Source organism: Canis lupus, chromosome 1, assembly GCF_011100685.1.
Source record: "Canis lupus familiaris isolate Mischka breed German Shepherd chromosome 1, alternate assembly UU_Cfam_GSD_1.0, whole genome shotgun sequence".
Classification (NCBI taxonomy): Eukaryota; Metazoa; Chordata; class Mammalia; order Carnivora; family Canidae; genus Canis; species Canis lupus.
The window spans coordinates 104,222,633-104,242,285 of NC_049222.1; the positions used below are offsets into that span (position 1 = coordinate 104,222,633).

Below are 19,653 nucleotides of genomic sequence, written 5' to 3' on the forward strand. Positions count from 1 at the left end.
GCCTCTGGGGTCACTTGATGAGCCAAAGGCAAACACTCAACCGCTGAGCCACCCAGACGGGCCAATCAGAGCCCTTTAGATTCAATCTGTCATACTTATTTTCCTATAAGAAGAAACTGTCTGCATATCAGGGTAGCACATTTGCAAATAAAATTGGCTTTTGCCACTGATTCTCTGAGTTGGTTTTCTTCTCTGTAACGTGGGGATGTAATGAAGGTTGTTGGGAGAGGCCTGTCAGACTTCAGACTGTGTTCCTTCCTAAGAGGGCTCCTCCTCTATCAAGTATATTACACTTTGTCTATAGTGTGTATTGCCAGCATTTTCTACCAGATTGCGAGCTGGCACTTTGTTTACATTCCAAGGCATGCAAAAATTTTAAAAATTTACTTATTAATTGTGGTAAAATATATAAAACCATCTTAGCCATTTTTATTTTTATTTTTTATTTTTAGCCATTTTTAATTAGCAATAATCGCGCCTCAGATAAACCTCATTGGCTACGATATTGCCACTGCGCAAAGTTCTTAGCCATTTTTAAAATTAATTTTTATTTATTTTATTTTTTAAATTAATTTTTAAAACATCATCTTTACACCTGCTGTGGGGCTCCAACTTATGACCTTGAGATCAGGAATTGGATGCTCTACAGACTGAGCCAGACAGGCACCCCCCCATCTTAAACCACTTCTAAGTGTACAGTTCAGTATGTTAAGTACTTCACATCGTTAGGCAGCCTGCTTTCAAACCTCTTTTAATCTTGCAAAACTAAACCTATGCATTAAAAAGCAACCCCCATTTCTCCTTCCCCAGCCCAGCCCCTGGTGCCCACCATTCTACTTTGCCTCCATGGATGATGACTCTAGGTACCACGCAGAAGTAGAATCATAAAGTCCTTGTTCTTTTGTGAATGGCTTATACCACTGAGCCTTTCCACAGGATTCATCCCTGTTATAATATGTGTCACAATTTCCTTCCTTTTTAAGTTTTTGTGGCCTGTTGAGTCATACTTAGAAACTTCACCTACCTCCAGTAAATACAGGAATTTGCCTTTTGCCTATGTTTTCTTCTTGTGCATTTGTAGTTTTCTTTTTTTTTAAAATTTATTTTGTTCATGAGAGATACAGAGAGGCAGATACACAGGCAGAGAGAAGCAAGCTCCCTGCAGGGAGCCCGATATGGGACTGGATCCTGCGACCCCAGGGGGACAAAGGCAGGCACTAAAACGCTGAGCCACCCGGGATCTCCCATTTGTGGTTTTCTTATTTTACATTTAGATCCCTGATCTATTTGGAATTTATATCTTGTGTATAGTGTAAAGGACTAATGCTATTTTTTCAAATGGCTAACCAGCTGTCCAAGCATCATTTGTTTAAAAGCTCACATCTGGGTGTGGCTAAACTAGACAGATACATGCAAAATAATGAAATTGGATCACTACTTTACACCATATAAAAAAATGAACTCAAAATGGATTAATGGGAGCACTGGGTCGCTCAGTGGTTGAGCATCTGCCTTTGGCTCAGGTCGTGATCTCAGCATCCTGGGATCAAGACCCCTATCGTGTTCCTCTAGGGGAGCCTGTTTCTACCTCTGCCTCTCTCTGGGTGTCTCTCGAATAAATAAATAAAATATTTTAAAAAATGGATTAATGACCTGAAACCATAAAACTCCTATTAGAAAGCAGAGGGTCAGCTACTTGACATTGTTTTGTCAATAATTTTTTTGGATTTGATGCCAAGAGCAAAGGCAACAAAAGCAAAAACAAACAAGTAAAACTACATCAAATCAAAAGCTGCTCGAGCAAAGGGAACCATCAATAGAATAAGAAGGTGACCTATCAAATGGGAGCAAATAATTCCAAAGCCTCTCAAGAACTCTTACAACTCAATAGCAAAAAAAAAAAAAAAAAAAAGTTAAAGAGAAAAAGAAAAAAAAGAAAAAACAAAACCCAGTTTAATTAAAAAAATGGGAAGTGGGTCTGAAGAGATATTTTTCCAAAAGAAACACACAGTTGGCCAATAGGTATATGAAAAGGTGCTCAGCATCACTCATCATTGGGGAAGCGCAAGTCAAAGCCACAGCGAGATAGCACCTCACACCTGTCAGCGTGAATGGCTGTTATCACACAAGAAATAAGGAGTACTGGCAAGGATGTAGAGAAAAAGGAACCCTCGTGCATTGTTGGTGGGAATGCAAACTGGTGCAGCCATTGTGGAAAACAGTATGGAGGTTCTTGAAGAAATTAAAGATAGAGGGGCACCTGGAAGGCTCAGCAGTTGAGCGTCTGTCTGCCTTTGGCTCAGGTCATGATCCCAGGGTCCTGGGATCAAATCCCACATCAGGCTCCCCACAGGGAGCTTGCTTCTCCCTCTGCCTATGTCTCTGCCTCTCTCTGTGTCTCTCATGAATACATAAATCTCTTAAAAAAAAAAGAAATTAAAAATAGAGCTACCCTATGATCCAGCAATTCCACTTCTGGGAATAAATTTGAACGAAATGAAAACACGATGTCATAAACTTATCTGTGCCCCCGTGTCTACTGCAGTATTATCTACATTAGCCGAGACACAGAAACACCTGCATGTCCACTGATGGACAAATGGATAAAGAAAATGTGGTCCATATCCACGATGGTATGTTATCCTGCCATTTGCAGGATAATATCCCCCTTGAGGGACTGATGCCAAATAAAAGAAGTCATGAATGAATAGCATATGATTTTACTCATATGTAGCATCTAAGAAACCATGAACACATGGATACCAAGAACAGAATAGTGGTTAACAGAAGCAGTGGGGAGTGGGTGGAAAGGAATTGGATGAAGATGGTCAAAAGGTACAAACTTTCAGCTATAAAGTAAGTAAGTCCTGGGGCGCCTGGGTGGTTCAGTCAGGTGAGTGTCTGACTTGATTTCAGCTCAGGTCATGATCTCAAGGTTGTGAGATCAAGCCCACAATCAGCCTTTATACTCAGCGGGGAGTCTGCTTGTTCCTCCCCCTCTGTTCCTTCTTCCCATACTCTCTCTAAAATCTTTTAAAAAGAGTTTATTTATTTATCTGAGAGAAGGAGAGAGTGAGCAAAGGGAGAGGGAGAAGCAGGCTCCCTGTCAAGCAGCAGGGCTCAATCCCAGGACCCTGGGACCATGACCTGAGCCAAAGGCAGATACTTAACCAACTAAGCCACCGAGCCACCCCAATAGATAAAATCTTAAAAAATAAAAGTAAATCCTGGGATATAATGTATAGCATGGTGACTATAATTTACAATGCTGTATGGTATATTTGAAAGTTGCTAAGAGAATAAATCCTAAAAGTTCTCATCACAAGCAAAAATATTTTTTGTAATTTTATATAAATAAATAAATAAATAAATAAATAAATATATATATATATATATATATATTATCCTTGCATCTGTTTCTATTCTGCCTCTGCACACACCAGTATCATGCTGTGTTCTCTGGAAAGTTGGTCCTTTTCTTTCTTTCTTTTTAAAGATTTTATTTATTTATTTAAGACAGAGAGAGCATACACAGAGGGTAAGGGAGAAGCAGACTCCCTACTGAGCAGGGAGCCCAGCGATGGGCTCGATCCCAGGACCCTGGGATCATGGGCTGAGCCACAGGCAGATGCTTAACCAACTGAACTACTCAAGTGCCCCAAGTCTGGTTCCTCCTAATAGCTTTTTTTCCCTCTGTATTTTCCTTGCTATTTAAATGAACAAGTTACTGATATCGATAACACCTGGGCAATATTACATGTCTCCAATGCAAGTTTAATATACTGGAGATAGATCTAGGAAGGATAAGAGACAAATTATGCTCTTGGGTTACTTAGAAGGCATAGAATGGCCAAACTACAAATTATAGGTAAGAAGGAGGAAAAAAAAGAACACATCTGAATCCCCAAACATTCCTTCTGAGCCTTTGTAGCAAGTGAGTACGGTCCGGGAAAAAAAAATGCATGGAAGAGATAAAAGAAAAAGTCCAGCTTAATTGTGAAAAATGCAGAAAGTATCCCAGCAGTTGAGAACCTGGAGTAGTTTAAGGAAGAGACTTACACATCAACATGCATCCAGATGGCTTTCTCAGGACTCCGGGCATCTAGGGGAGAAGAAGGTGCAAAGTAAGGGAGACCAATTCTTTGAGATTAAGTCTGGGAGGGAAAAAGAAGTAGAGGGAAAGCGTTAGGGTCCTGTAGAACAAACAGAAGTAAAAAAAAAAAAAAGAACAAACAGAAGTATACAAAAATCATCAGAGGATACAGAAACCCATCCCCCAAAACAGAATCTAGTAAAGAAACTGTCCTTTGCTGAGTTAACAGAATGGAGGTAGGGTAGGAAGCCAGCATCTCAGAAACAACCTACATCCACAAAATGAGAGGAAGAAGGACTCTTTATAAAATGCATGCTTACGTAATGATGATAGAAATTTGACTTTAGCCCTCTCTTCCTCGGTGCCACCTGCGGAGCTGGCAGCCATCGATTGCTGGGCATCATGGCTGCCCTCAGACCTCTGGTGAAGCCCAAGATCATTAAAAAGAGGACCAAGAAGTTCATCTGGCACCAGTCAGACCGATATGTCAAAATTAAGTGCAACTGGTGGAAACCCAGAGGCATTGACAATAGGGTACGCAGAAGATTCAAGGGCCAGATCTTGATGCCCAACACTGGTTACGGGGGCAACAAGAAAACAAAGCACATGCTGCTCAGTGGCTTCCAGAAGTTCCTAGTCCACAACTCAAGGAGCGTGATGTGCTGCTGATGTGCAACAAATCTTATTGTGCAAAGATTCTCACAATATATCCTCCGAGAACCACAAAGCCATTGTGGAAAGAGCAGCCCAGCTGGCCATCAGAGTCACCAATCCCAATGCCAGGCTGCGTAGTGAAGAAAATGAATAGACAGCTTATGTGCGTGTTATATTTGTGTTAATAAAACCATAAAACTACCAAAAAGTCTTTGACTTTATAAAATATATACTATGTAACAATCAAATTTAAAAACATGCTTATGAGTGGGACAAAGTTAGAGTTATCGTTGTCTTAGATTAGCCCAAGAAAATAATGTCATCACACCCCAGTAGCGGCGCCTGGCTGGCTGAATCAATAGAGCATGGGAAGGACTCTTGATCTCAGGATTGTGAGTTCGAGTCTCATGTTGGGCATAGACTTTTTTTTTTTTTAATTTTTATTTATTTATGATAGTTACAGAGAGAGAGAGAGGCAGAGACACAGGCAGAGGGAGAAGCAGGCTCCATGCACCGGGAGCCCGACGTGGGATTCGATCCCAGGTCTCCAGGATCGCGCCCTGGGCCAAAGGCAGGCACCAAACCGCTGCGCCACCCAGGGATCCCTAGACTTTTGTTTTATAGATTTATTTATTTTAGAGAAAGAGAGAGGTGGGAGGAGCAGAGGGAGAGAGAAACTTAAGCATCCCAGATGGAATCAGCCCCCCAGAATGTCATCAGGTGGAGGGCATTTGTCTGGGGAGCAGACAATACTGGAGATCTCCACCCCAGCCCCTGCGTGTCTGCGTGTGGGAGCGATGCCTAGTCCTTTGTGCAGAACCACATTCTGGGGTTCTATGGAGGGTCTGGGGCAACAGGTGGCTTGTGTCTAACTGAATGCAATGCAATGTTAACCCCAGGCACGGGTCACTGTTACACATGACACAGGACAGATTCCACCATAGAGGATTTACCTCACACTCAGATGATCTTCTTAGGGAGAGAGGTCCTGGAGGCGACACCCTGTTGGGTTAGAACAAACAGAGCAAAGTGCCTTGAGACCTACTGACTCCCTGTTGGAAGACCGTGGAAGACGTGGGGTGGTGGCAGGCACAAGAGAGGAGCAAGCAGGAGGGGGAGCCTTGCGTGGGGCTAGTCCTGGGGGAGCTCTGATCCCACCAGTTCATGGGGCCTAGTGTGCCCTACGGGCGCCTGAATTCCTGCTTGGACGGAGGGCTGCAGGGTGCAGAGCTCTGAGTGGAAGATATCAAGGCAGCGGTGCACCGGGACCCACTCAACCAGCGGGGTTTGGAGGGGCCTGAGGGCAGTGCGGGGCAAAGATGCCCATCCAGGAGTGAGGGCCCGAAGACGCCACAGAAGACTCCCCATTCCGTGGTCCGAGCAAACCAGCAGCAGAATTCAAATTGAGCCAACTTTCAACTGCTCAAGTTCCGACCTCTCAACAAGGGCTAGCTTCAGGGGCCAGAGTGGCTGGCCTGGAGTTGGCGAGTCTGGGGTGGGGGTGGGGGGGTAGGACCTTGAGGACGTGGTGGGGGGACTGGGCCAGGTGCCTGTAGGCGGGGGCTGGCAGGTGGGGGCGGGCCTGGCGGTGGAAGAGATGCGTGAGGACGCGCGAGGGGCAGCGGGGTGCTGCTGAGCACGTTTGCACTGCAGCTGCCACCGGCCACTGGGGTTGCAGGTGAGGGGTCCCTGGGTGGGGCGGGGCGTCGCGGGCAGCGCTTGGATCCCGCCGGGCGTCCCCACATCCGGGGCGGGTAGACGCACGAGGAGTGGCGCTGGGGGGCGTGGGGACGGCGACAGGGACGCAAGCCGCGGGCGAAGGGGGCGTGTGTGGGGCGGGGATGGGCGGGAGCAGCGCGGGGACCTGACGCGCTAGGGCGCAGGTGAGCAGCCGGGCGAGGAGGCCGGCGCCGGGCAGGTGAGGGCAGGTGAGGGCAGGTGAGCGGGCGCTGAGGAGCCGGGCGGGGGCTGGCGTCGGAGCCTGTGGGGCGCGAGGGGCGGGGGGCGGGGGGGGGGCCCGGGACGCTGGCGCCGCGGCCGGCGAGGGCCCCGCTGCGTCAGGGGCCGCGGGCGCGCGAGGCTGGGGACGGAGGTGCAGGCGGACGTCAGCGGGGACGGGTTGGCGTGTCCGTCCGCCTCCGGCCCTCTGGCCCGCGGCCTTCTCGCTTCCATGCGCTTCCACGCGGCGGACTTTCCTGCTCTGGCTCTTTTGCTCTTAGACCGCATCTGGGGAGGAGACAGAGCCTGTGAATCAGGGTGAGTGACAGGGAAGGCGTCCTGGGCCCGGCGCGCGTCTGCCAGGACAGCTGCCTTCCAAAGGACTCCCGGAGCTCCCACCTCTTTCTCCGACCCAGAGCGGGGCCTCGTTCCTGCCTCCTGCGGTTGCCCGGGCTCCAGGAGGGAGGCGGGGAGGAGGCGCGAGCCTCGGGCTTGTGGCCGGAGGAAGGCAGGGCGCGGGGACCTATCCGAAGGCTAGAGGCCACCCTAAGGGGCTCTGTGGTTAGGGAAATGGGGTGAGTCTCAAAGATCCTGACTGGGGACTAACGGGACGTGATTGACATTGGAGCCCTTTATCTTCTTCTGGTGGGGTTTCTTTTCCTCTCCTTCCTTCCTTTCTTTTTCTTTTTTCTTTCTTTCTTTCTTTCTTTCTTTCTTTCTTTCTTTCTTTCTTTCTTTCTTCTTTCTTTCTTTTTCTTTCTTTCTCTTCCTTCCTTCCTTCTTTCTTTCTTTCTTTCTTTCTTTCTCTTCCTTCCTTCCTTCTCTTTCTTTCTTTCTTTTTTCTTTTTCTTTCTCTTCCTTCCTTCTCTTTCTTTCTCTTCCTTCCTTCTTTCTTTCTTTCTCTTCCTTCCTTCTCTTTATTTCTTTCTTTCTTTTTTTTTTCATTCAGAGAGAGAGAGAAGCAGAGACAGGCAGAGGGAGAAGCAGGCTCCATTCAGGGAGCCCGACGTGGGGCTCGAACCCACGTCTGCAGGATCACGCCCCGGGCTGCACGGGTCGCTAAACCGCTGAGCCACCGGGGCTGCCCTGGTGGGGTTTCTAGACACACGAATAGGAATAAAGATCTGGACTGGATGACCTAAACTCTGCGAACCTTAGTTCTAAGGGATGGACAGAAAGAGTTTTAAAAGATTCCCTCAAATATTATTCAAAGAAGGAAATCCCGCCGTTTCGTGTAGACATGGATGATGGAGGGTATTATTAACAGACAAACCTGAGAGACAAAGGCCTACTCCGTGATCTGACTTCTACACGGAGTCTAGAAATGTCCGGACTCTTGGAACTAGAGAGAATGGTGGTTGCCAGGGTAGGTGTGGGAAATGGGGGAGACATATATCAAAGGGTCCAGACTTCAGTTAGAAGATGAAGGAGTTCTGGGGATCTGAGGTACAGCATAGTGATGAAATCCACAAGATAGTAAATCCAAATGGAAACTATGTGGGGTGGTAGACGGGTTAGATAGCTTGAGATTGGTGGCCATTTCTTTTTCTTTCTTTTTCTTTCTTTCTTTCTTTCTTTCTTTCTTTCTTTCTTTCTTTCTTTCTTTCTTTCTTTCTTTCTTTTCTTTCTTTCTTTCTTTCTTTCTTTCTTTCTTTCTTTCTTTCTTTCTTTCTTTCTTTCTTTCTTTCTTTCTTTTTTTTTTTTTTAGAGAACCCCAAACGGGCTCCCTGCTCGGCACGGAGTCTGAGGTGGGGCTCCATCTCACGAGCCAGAGACCATAACCTGAGCAGAAACCAAGAGGCTTAGCCTTGTGAGCCAACCGGATACCCCCACTATGATCATTTCGGTGTGTATTTATACCAAACCACCATGCTGTACACCTTAGAGACTTATAATTTAAATGTGTTCCCTGGGGAAAAATACCAACAGTTCCTTAAGTTGAGAGTTGGTTAGGTATTGAGGCTTTCCTTAGCTGGTCTTAGGCAAACAAAGGCTGTTGGCTGGGCTGTGCCCTTGCTGTCCTAAGAAGGAGACACTGAGTAGGCATGCCAGATTCATGACCAGCCTTTCCTTCTTCCTGGGGCTGGACACCAGGAGACCCTAGAACGGATACCCTTGGTGGGTGCCCTGGGATTAGGGTGGAGCCTTGCCCAAAACATGCATCCTGTCTGCCTCTGATTCTAGTGGAAGAGGAGTACTAGCTAGCCATATCTAGGCACCATCCGACTGCCTTCCCATATCACTGCATTTAATCTCTTGCAACAGGTTTATAGGCCAGCCACCATTCCAATTCCCAGTTTCAGATTAGGACGTTGAGGCAGATAAGTTACATAATAAGATTATTTCTTCCCAATCTCATTTCTACTTCAGTAGCTGCCCTTTTGGAAGATAAGGGACCTCAACTCTTCTAGATAGGATAACCAGCTCATCCCGATTTCCCCGGGAGCGGAGGTGGAGGTGCTTCTTGCTGCATCTGGAAAATCTCTCAGCCACAAACAGGCTGAGACTGTGAGTCACCCAGATTCTAGACCAAAGGTTGGCAAATTCTCCTTTGCCTGTTTTTATGGCCGGTGGGTGAAGATTGGCTTTTGCAATTTGTAAAGGTTTAGAGAAGAAAGGAGGGTAAGGATGATGAGGGCGGGGTGGGGTGGGGCCTAGAGAGAAGGCTGGAGGGGAGGATAGATGAGGGTGGGGTAAGGGTGGAGATGAAGGTGGAGTCTGGGGGAGGGTAGGGGAATGGGTGGAGGTGGTGATGAGGGCACATTGTGGGGGGGACAGGTGAGGGTGAGATGAAGGAGAGAGATGAGGGAAGGGTGGGGGAAGACAGGTGAAGGCAAAGGTGGGGGAGCACAGAGATTGGGGGGTGAGGAGGATATGGAAGAGGACAAGAATATGGGACAGAGATTGCACATGGCAGAGAACTTAAAAAAATATATACTATGTAGAATTTTTGCCAGCTGGTGCTCTGGACGCCCTCAAGGTTAGAGCTGGAGCCCCACCTGGTGGGGGAAGAGGGGAGGTTACAGAAGCGAGGGCAGCTTAGACTCACTGGAAGGATGGGAGAGCTTTCACGTTGGGGTTTCCCGGGAGCCACAGAACAAATGGTGTCCGTGGAGCCACCACGGTGGACTTTGGGCAGGGCGGGTGCCCTTAAGGGCTGCATGGCACTTGAGTGGCCTGTGGGACAGACAGAGGGGCTGTTGACTTTGTGGCTCCTTTGAAGGGGCAGCGGGGAAAGAGCCCGAGGAACCCATCACCCTCCAGTTCCATGTCCTTGATAAATGTCACTTCCCTGAGCTTCAGTTCCCCTCTTGGTGTGGGGATGTTCCTAAGTGCTTCTCATGGGATTCCACATTGTCCTGTTGTCCTCTCAGTGGGGATCATTATTCCCATTTATCAGGTGAGAAAAGTCCAGCAAAGAGGGTTTAAACCCTATGCTAGGGGCACCGGTCGCAGACACAGGCATTGCTGGCTATGATGACAGCTGTCTGCTGGGAGCCACAGATACTCAGGACTGAGTCCACCAGTCACAGGGTCACGGCCCACACCTACCCAGACTCCTCTCCATCCCTAATCTCCCCAGTCCTACTCACCCTGATGATTTGCTCTGGAATTTCCTCTCCACGTGCTCCAAGAAGAGCCCCTCTGTGGAGCCCCTTGTGGTTTCCCCCAGGGGCCCTGCATTCACTCATGCCCCCTCTCCATGACTCAGTGCTCCCCCGGGGTCCCTGGTTCTCCTCTCAAGCACAGCTTTTTGGGTAGGTTTGGAGATGCCCCCAGAATTAACAGGCTCGCTCTCTGAGCCTGTGGACTCTGAATCTGATGTGACAAGTGGTCCAGTGAAATAATTACTGGTGGCAGGTGTGATCAGAAAAGTGAGGGTGGGTCTGGAAATGGGGAGATGATCCACGTAGAATGGTAAGGAAGCTCCCTCTGGAGCCACTGTTGCTCTGAAAGGACAGAAGGGAACGGTCGGTGAGGAGAGAATTTGGGGCAATAGGAAAAGACTGGACAGAGCTCGGTGTACTTGTGAAACTAAGTGAAAAAAGTGAGTAGCCGTATTTTGACAAGAGCTTCTGAGAGTTCCTGGGCACGTGTTAGTGTATGTCTACGTGTCTGTATACACACATGTACACCTGTAACACACTCAGAGCCTCCTCAGGGGAGTCGTCCTAGAGTCTGGTTGCAGAAGCTCTCCCGCAGCAGCTCTTATCATCAGACAGTTTGGGGAAAGACAGAATTAGAAAGTGGTAGAAAGGGATGCAGCAGGATTTGATGTAAAAAAAGGCTCTCATTCTGAAGATGCTAGGAAACCATTCTTTCCTTTCTAGAATATTCCTTGAAAGCTTACTTTGTGACAGCCATTATTATATTTCCTGTACAGATTCTATTGCCTTGTCAATTTTTGCTATTCTATTAGTGATCATTTGGCTAGGAAACATTCGTACAAGTGGAAGCTATCCAGCTAGTAATGGTGGAAGTTGTTTCCATGCATTTGTAAGCCCTGACACAATATTACTTGCATGTTGATTTAAGCAACTAGCTTTGGGGGCACCTGCCTTTGGCTCAGGTCATGATCCCGGGGTCCTGGGATCGAACCCCAAGTCGGGTTTTCTGCTTGGTGGGGAGTCTGCTTCTCCCTCTGCCCCTTGCCCTGCTCGTGCTGTCTCTCAGTAAGTAAATGAAATCTTAAAAGCCCAAACCAAAAAACCAATCGGCTTTGGCTGCTCTTCAGACCACGAGCCCTATCACTGTGCTTTTTTTTTTTCTTTAAGATTTTATTTATTTATTCATGAGACATACACAGAGAGGCAGAGACATAAGCAGAGGGAGAAGCAGGATTCCTGTGGGGAGCCTGATGCAGGACTTGATCCGGAACTCTGAGATCACGACCTGAGCCGAAGGCAGGTGCTCAACCACTGAGACACCAGGTGCCCCCTATCCCTGTTCTTTAATAAAACCACCTTTCTGCACCAAAAAAACATCCCCCCAAAAAACTTCACAAACCCCACATCAATTTTAAGAAGGTGCTTTGGGGACCATCAGGGAAATTTGAATATCACCTAGTATTAGGTTTACCAAGAGCTCTCTTTTATTTTTTTTTATTTTTTAAAGATTTAAAAATGTTTAAAGTAAACTCTGTACCCCAGGGGGCTCAAACTCATGACTCCAAGATCAAGAATCCCATGTTCTACTGACAGAGCCAGCCAGGAGCCCCTACCAAGGGTCTTTTAAATTTTTTTTAAATTTTATTATTTAAAAATTTTGTTAAATTGATTTCATTTTAAAAAAACATTTTAGGGGATCCCTGGGTGGCTCAGCGGTTTAGCCTTTGGCCCAGGGCGCGATCCTGGAGTCCTACGTTGGGCTCCCGGCATGAAGCCTGCTTCTCTCTCCTGCTGTGGCTCTGCCTCTCTCTCTCTGTGTGTGTCTATCATAAATACACAAATAAATCTTTAAAAAATAAAAAAAGATTTTATTTATTGATTTGAGAGAGACTGTGCACAAGCAAGGGGAAGGGGCAGAAGAGAGGGAGAAGCTGACCCCTTGCTGAGCTGGAATCCCAACTGGGGGCTTGATCTCAGGACCTTAGGATCATGACCTGAGCCAAAGTCAGACACTTAACCGACTGAGTCACCCCGGTGCCCCTCAAAAAATTTTAAATGCTGTACTCCCTTTAACATGAATTAGTCTCACCAGTGAGATGGTGAGTGAAAGAAGCCATGCACACACAGACACACATGAGTTCATATGCTGTGGTTTGGGTTTTTTGGAAGTTCAGCCACAGGCTAAGTAGTAAGTGGAGATGAACATTGGCCCCATTTGGGGTGATGGAGAGGCCATCTGAGCACACATTCTATGTGAACACCCACAACAGGAGAACCAAGTCCCCACTGTGGAGATGGGTCTCTTCCACTCATTGCCAGGGGTCAGAAGGCAGGATGCAAGCCCAGCTTCAGAGTCTCCAAGTGTTCCCACCCTTAGGGGTGCAGAAGGTGTTGGGCACCGAGCCCTCCCAGCCTGGGGGGTCCCACCGTCACACCTGCCTGGTGGGCGCCGGCCCTCAACCTCCACCACCCTGCGCCCTAGCCCTCCCCTTCGCCTCACCGTAGGGACTTCCTCCGTCTGGGGATGTCTTGGAGTCTTCTCAAGAGGTGCATCTCTGGAGCATTCAGGCTGTGGTGTGTCTCTGGAGCTTGGACTCTCGTTTACCTACAATCCTGGGTTAATTCACAGCTGCTTCTGGGACCACTTGTCTTCCATTCCTGCAACCTGGGCTTCGAAAGCTCCCCAGGTGTTCTCTATGGAATCTGCAGGTTTTGGCCTCGAGGGTCTGGTAGGAGGGGCTTAGATGCAGGGCAGGGCTCTTATCCTAAGGCACTAGAAAGCCTCTGGTTGACCTGACCAATCTCTCTCTCCTGTTTTCTTTCCTCCAAATACATTTTGAAAACCTACTTGGTGGCACCTGGGGTGGGGTGGGAAGCAGGAAGAAACTCATGTTCAGCTTGCCCTCTGGTCCCAGGAAATCAGTGGATACCTGCCCTCTAAGAAGGCATAAAAATCCATGGATTCCATGTGAAACTGAGAAAAAAATTAACCCCAAAAAGAATAATTGAACTCATTTTTCATTATTGGAATAAACAAGAATGTAGACTTCATCCTTTTTTTTAAAAAAAGATTTTATTAATTCATGAGAGAAAGGCAGAGACATAGGTAGAGGGAAAAGCAGGCTCCTTGTGGGGAGCCTGATGTGGGACTTGACCCCAGGACCATACCCTGAGCCAAAGGCAGATGCTCAACCACTGAGCCACCCAGGTGCTCTAGAGTTCTTCACTCTGACCAAGAATTAGTTTTTAACCTGTGGTTCTGTATGGATCCAACTCTCCATCAGCTGTCATTTTATTTGATGATTGCTGAGGTCCCCCAAGCAGAAGTAACTCTTTGCTGATGGTGGGAGTAGCAGACTTAGGCAATAACACCCTAATCACCTAATTAATTACGGGCACCCTATGTGATTGGCTGTGGGGACACATTTGGCTTTTTCTGGTTCATTCTAGGTGAAAGTGAGGATGGGGCAAACATTAGGGAAGTTCTCCATCGTTGACGTGGTCCTGGAGAGTTGGGGCTGTTTTGAACTGACTGCTACAGAGGTTATGGGTCAGAGTTCTCACCTATGTTCTGGCTCCTGTCCATTTGCATGTCCAGTCTGTCAGGCTATACTAGAGTTTCTCAACTTGGCACCATTGATGCTTTGGGCTGGATAACTCTTTGTAGTGGGGGGACTGACCTGAGAATTATGAGATGCTCAGCATCCATTTGGATACATGCCAACAGCACCCTCCTCTCCCCAGTGCCACAACCAAAAATGCCTCCTGGTGCTGCCAGATGTCACCAGATGTGCAAAACCCACCCCTGCTTGAGAACCACTGTTACACCAGTACTCCTTATGTTAACAGCGGACTGCTTACAATATGCATGAATTTCATTTAGAACATGTAAGTGATGGAAGCCACACAGAAGGGTTCCTGCAGAATGATTCAATCATGTGAAATTTCTGAATGGCCAAAGTCAAAGCAGCAGTGGTTCCTTCTAGGCTGCGGGGTGGGGGTGTCCTAGATGTCTTAGGAGAGCATACGGTGTAAAAACATGCCACAGGATGAGACACATGGCACATGCCGGAATGGTTGTCTCTGGCGGGGAAGAGGAGAGGGAGAGAAACTAATCCTCCTAAAGCTATACCCTGGGAGCATGCCAGTTGTTTCTTCAGGGGCGAGTTGGTGGGGAGCACACACTGAGAAAAAGGTTGGGAAGTGGGGAGTGGTTGAATTCTGGCTCACCATAGGGCACACAGGTTCTGAAGCTCAGGGTGGACTAGAGATGCCAGGAACTCAGCACTGCAGCCAGGCAGCTGGGGGATACACAGGATACCTGTGTGGGACGAGTATGCCACCTCCCGGGCATCTCCCTGCATGTAAGCACCAAGGCCAGCTCTGATGTATAACAAGTACATAGCCCGGCAGCCTCAGTCCCACGTTCCTGACAAAGCCCATGGTTAACTGATGACCTTTGACTCATTCAGATGCTACCAGCACAAGGAGACGGGGGTTTGGAAGGAAGCAGAAGGGCTTCTTTGGAAGGGCTTGGGGTATTTCCATTGTCATTAATAGAGAGGGAGCTGGAAAAAAAAGGAAAGAAAAATTGGAGGATTGGGGGAATGGAGATATTTGAGTGAGCAAGACATAAAATGATGGTTGGAGGTGACAAAAAGTTGAAAAATAAGCCAACTGCCACTTACTGACATTGACTATGTCTTTTTAGCTGAACAATGAAGAGAAAACATGAAGACAAAGAAGCAGGGGAAAAATATCCTTAGTAGTCCCTTTTTATAGATGTAACTGAATTAAAAAATATGATTAAAATCTTTCTCTGGCTTTTCTGAGATACATTTGTCAGACAACATTGTGCAAGTGTGAGGTATACAGTGTGTTGTTTTGATATATTATATATTGCCGAATTACCGTCATGGCATTGGCTGACGCCTCCATCCTGTCACATCATTGGTTTTTTGTGGTGTATTACGGTTCCATGTCTTTGGATAAATGTACACATCCAGGTGACTGCCATCGTAATTACGACAAAACATCCCCATCTCAACAAATTTGTTTAGCACCTCTTCCACTCAATTCCACTTTTGTGTTGTTTCTTTCACGGAGCATGTTTTTGAAATGCGTCCATGCTCTAGATCTTGTATTTGTCTCTTGTGTGGGAATTATTGCAAATCATTACAGTATAGGACTTTTTCATTAGTTTCTTTGTGGAGATGAAGAACCAAAAGAATCAGTAGTGAAGCCTGTGGAAAGAATAGGAGATTCCATAATGGGACAAAGGGAGTAGATGTTAGGATCTTGGCAGCAGCCAAAATGGACTATATTGTGGCCAACAGAATGGTCTGCGAGAGCCTTAAAATTGGAGCATATGCTGAGTTGGAAGGAAGGTATCGGATGATCCGTGTAAACCAGGGAAGCAGGGCAGACACCATGAGGGGATCCTGTAGGTGCATCTGTATTTCTCTTGGAATAGCTGGTCTTGACCTCCATCGCAGATAATTGCTGTTTTGCTTTCTTGAGTTTTGCTCTGTGGTTCTTGAACCAAACCTAGGGAGCAAAGAGAGGACCAATGGGTTGATGAATCCAAATGAAATTCTAGAGGTTTTCATTTTACCTGATACCATGGGTACTGTTAGGTGAGAACAGCTAGTTCCATATTAGATCCGGTTGCTGGAAACTCTCCCAGCCTGGGCCCAGGAGGGAACAGAAATGAGAAGTGGTGGGGATAGAAGTTAGGCAGGGATCAGAACACCCAGAACAGGAGACTCAGGTCAACACACTTAGGCTTATAGCCAAATCTGACCTGCAGCTGTGATTTTGTATGGCCCATGAACTAAGAACAGATTTTTTTTCCCCCTAAAGTTTTTATATATTAAAGTTATCTCTACACCCACCTGATATAAGGCTCAAACTCATGACCCTAGGATTAAGTCATGTGCTCTTTCCACTGAGCCAGCCAGGTACCCCAAACAACAGGCTTTACATTTTTAAATGGTTGAGAGATAAACAAAAACCCACAATAAGAGTATTTGTTGACATGTGAAAATTATAAGAACTTCAAATGTGTGTCCACAAAATTTTATAGGAATGTAGAAGGCACATCCATGTGTCTACATATTGTTGATGGCTGCTTTCATGCTGTTGAATAATTTTGGCAGAGACCATATGGGCCACAAAGCTGAAAATATTTACTGCCTGATCCTTTACAGAAAGTGTCCTGATCTTTGCTCCAGGGATTGGGAGAGAGGGTTTCAGGGGAGGAGTTGGGTGGAGTCTCGGGGACTGGAGTGATACTGTCCTAGGGCCTCTGAGTGAAGGGTCTTCCAGGGAGGAGGCTTGGCAAGGTGGGGCTTTATTTTCCAACCTGCAGGACTGTGGGATGGATCTCCAGTTTTGAGGCCATTTCTCTCTGAAGGCTGGGATTGGGATATGGGTTCTTACTGAACAAGCATTCCAAATCTGCCAATTGTTTTTCAGTGAACATTGTTCGTTTCCTTTGTGAATGCTTCTGGTGCTTTCCTGGGAAGGAGAAAAAGGCACAGATGAGGAGCTAAGACAATTTTATCCTCCACACCTGACCTCCCCTCCCTCTCCACCGAGGTCAAGCTTGGCCATTGAGTGACTAAGATTCCCAATACTTAGGCATGGCCTGGATAACTTCTGTCATGTGTCCTTAGCCTCATTTTGTCATAGTTGCTCTTCCATATATTCAGCATAGAAAAGAGTTAATGTATGCATGTATTTAATTTTAGAAAAGTTTTTATTTTTTAATTAATTTTTAAAGATTTTATTTGATGGAGTAAAGCAGGGGAGCAGCAGGCAGAGGGAGAAGCAGGCTCCCTGTTCAGCAAGGAGTCTGTTTCTCCCTCGCCCTTCCCTCCTGCTTGTGATCACTCTCACTCTTTCTCTCAAAAAATTTTTATTTATTTATTTATTCATGAGAGACAGAGAGAGAGAGAGAGAGAGAGAGAGAGGCAGAGGGAGAAGCAGGCTCCAGGCAGGGAGCCTGACATGAGACTGGATCCCCGGTCCCTAGGATCACGTCCTGAGCCGAAGGTGACGCTAAACCGCTGAGCCACTGGGGCTGTTCTCTTTCTCTCAAAATTTTAAGTTTTTATTTGACAGAGAGAGACACAAGTGCACAAGCAGGGGGAGCTATAGAGGGAGAAGCAGGCTATTCAGAAGTTTCAAGTGTAGGGCCACCTGGGTGGCTCAGTGGGTGATGTGTCTGCCTTTGGCTCAGTTCATGATCCCAGGGTCCTGGGATCAAGCCTGCATCAGGCTTCCTTCTCAGTGGGAAGCCTGCTTCTCCCTGTCTCTACTCTCCACTAATGCGTATGTTGTCTATCATAAATAGTCTTCAAGGAAGGCACTGAATCTCTCACACACAGTATATCATTCTCCCAGGCACACAGTACTTTCACCATGGCACCCCTCGATCCTCACCTCTCGGTGTTAACACCTTTGTAAACTTCCATCCAACAGGATACCCAACTCGGGTCTTTATGGCCAGTAAAGTACAGAAAATGCCATGGGATGCCACTTCTGAGTTTATAAAAGTCTCTGTGCTTTCTGTCTTGGACATGGTCTTTTGGATCACTTGTTCCAGGGGAACTCATACTGAGCATCCCCTATGGCAAGGCCCTCTTGGCAAGGACCTTTAAAGTGTGCAATCTCAATACATTTTATATGTATATTGACACCCCCATGAAGTCCTATCCACATTCAAGACAATGCATATATCCATCTATCCCCAGGTTCCTCTGATCCGTTTCAAAGTCACCCACCAGATTCCCAGGTTCAACGTGGCCTTAACTCCATACCAGTTAAGGACAATAAGGAAAGGTAAAAAAATAAAGAACAGAAAAAAAAGGGAACAGATGAATATAGGCCAATTTCACTTATGAAAATAGTTTCAAAAGTCATTAAAATATGTTAATTGACCCAAGATTGTTTTTAAAATACATATACAAGAGCAAGTAAGTTTTATCTCAGAAGGGAAAAGATATTTATATCAGAAAAAATAATTTACCACACTAATAAATTAAGGCATAAAAATGTCATGGTCAATGCAAAATTTTTTTCTATGAAAATCCACCACCTATTTATGATTTTAAAGAACAGAATTGGACAAAATGTAGGAAACTTTTCAGATGTGCGGGGCTGTGATCCTTGAGATAAGGGAAATTTTATGAAAATACTACGAGCAGGTTGATTTATATTAGAGTACACTATGCCCAGCAATGGCAGAAGTTACATTATTTCCATTGTATATGGAACATTCATCCAGATAGTGTATGCTGTGCCACAGACCAAGGCTCAAAAATTTTTAAATAACTTAAATCATACAAAATATTTATCTGAATATAAATAGTGGAGTTAAGATAGAAGTTGGTAACACCATGATTAACATTTCTCCCCCAGTGTCTGGAGATTAAACACATTTCTGAATCAAACATGAGACAAAGAAGAAATCCAACGGTGTTGGATCAACTGGATATCCATATGGGAAACAAAAATGAACCTCAACCTTCATCTTGAATCAGATGCAAAAATGAACTACAGGTAGACTTCAGGCATAAACAAAGTCTAATGCTTCTGGAAGAAAACAGAGAAAATCTTTGAGACCTTGGGTTGGCAAAGGTGTCAAGACCAGAAAGTATAAAAGTAAAAATTGATGAACTGGGTTTTTCAAAATTAAGATGTTCTTCAAAAGGCAAGCACAGGATGAAAGAAAATATCATAACACCTGTGTCAGACGAATTCGTGTCCAGAATATACAAATAATCCAATGTTCTTACAATTCTACTCTCAGATATCTGCCTAGGTAGGTGAGAGAAGTAAAAATGTCCATACAAAGGCTTATATGTGAATGTTCCTACCAGTTTTATTCATAGTAGCCAAAAGTTTGGGGAGAAAAAAATCCCAATATTCATCAGCAAGGAATGGATAGCCAAATTATGTTGTATTCATACAGTGGAGTAGCACTCACCTATTAAGAATGAGCCACTGTACATATAACACAAATGTATCCCCAAAACATGCTGAACAAAAGGCAGACACAAAGATTTACAAGCAATCCCAGGCAGGCAAAAGTAATCTGTAGGGTGAGAAAGCAGATCAGATGGTGCCTGAGGCTAGTGGTAGAGACCTTGTTTTGTGTGTTGGAATGGGGGTGGGGGATGATGACCACACTTGGGATGTGACCTTTTTTTAGGGTGATCGAGATGTTCTGTGTTTCCATTGGGGTGGCGATTCCTAGGCATATACATTTGTCAGAACATACTAAAGGGTACACTTAAAATGAATAGACTGTATTATAAGTTGCACATCAACAGGGTTGATTTTTTTATCTGACAA

At 46.0% G+C, this 19,653-nt stretch overlaps 1 protein-coding gene, 1 long non-coding RNA gene and 2 pseudogenes across 2 annotated transcripts; 2 read left to right on the plus strand and 2 right to left on the minus strand.

The window, feature by feature from the left end:
• Positions 1 to 353: 353 nt before the first annotated feature.
• LOC119869938 lies at positions 354 to 523 on the minus strand (annotated as a pseudogene).
• Positions 524 to 4,464: 3,941 nt separating this feature from the next.
• LOC100855881 lies at positions 4,465 to 4,901 on the plus strand (annotated as a pseudogene).
• Positions 4,902 to 8,394: 3,493 nt separating this feature from the next.
• Positions 8,395 to 15,095, plus strand: LOC119870910. The gene is made up of 3 exons (XR_005354472.1): positions 8,395 to 8,531; positions 9,056 to 9,220; positions 15,005 to 15,095. It is a non-coding gene; the product is annotated as an uncharacterized LOC119870910 (long non-coding RNA).
• Positions 14,943 to 16,878, minus strand: DPRX (divergent-paired related homeobox). Its single transcript, XM_038527900.1, has 2 exons — positions 16,658 to 16,878; positions 14,943 to 15,840 (listed from the first exon to the last, which is right to left on the minus strand). Exons 1-2 carry the CDS (start codon positions 16,775 to 16,777, stop codon positions 15,490 to 15,492), a joined length of 471 nt encoding a protein of 156 aa, XP_038383828.1. The 5' UTR covers positions 16,778 to 16,878; the 3' UTR covers positions 14,943 to 15,489.
• Between the last annotated feature and the right edge of the window lie 2,775 nt (positions 16,879 to 19,653).

Bases quoted from the DNA above. Each gene is read 5' to 3' on its own strand.
- DPRX (XM_038527900.1), bottom strand. From the start codon at position 16,777: ATGTTCACTGAAAAACAATTGGCAGATTTGGAATGCTTGTTCAGTAAG. The intron at 15,841-16,657 runs GTTGGAAAATAA...TTTGCTCCCTAG, and splicing joins TCCATCCCACAGTCCTGCAG to GTTTGGTTCAAGAACCACAG.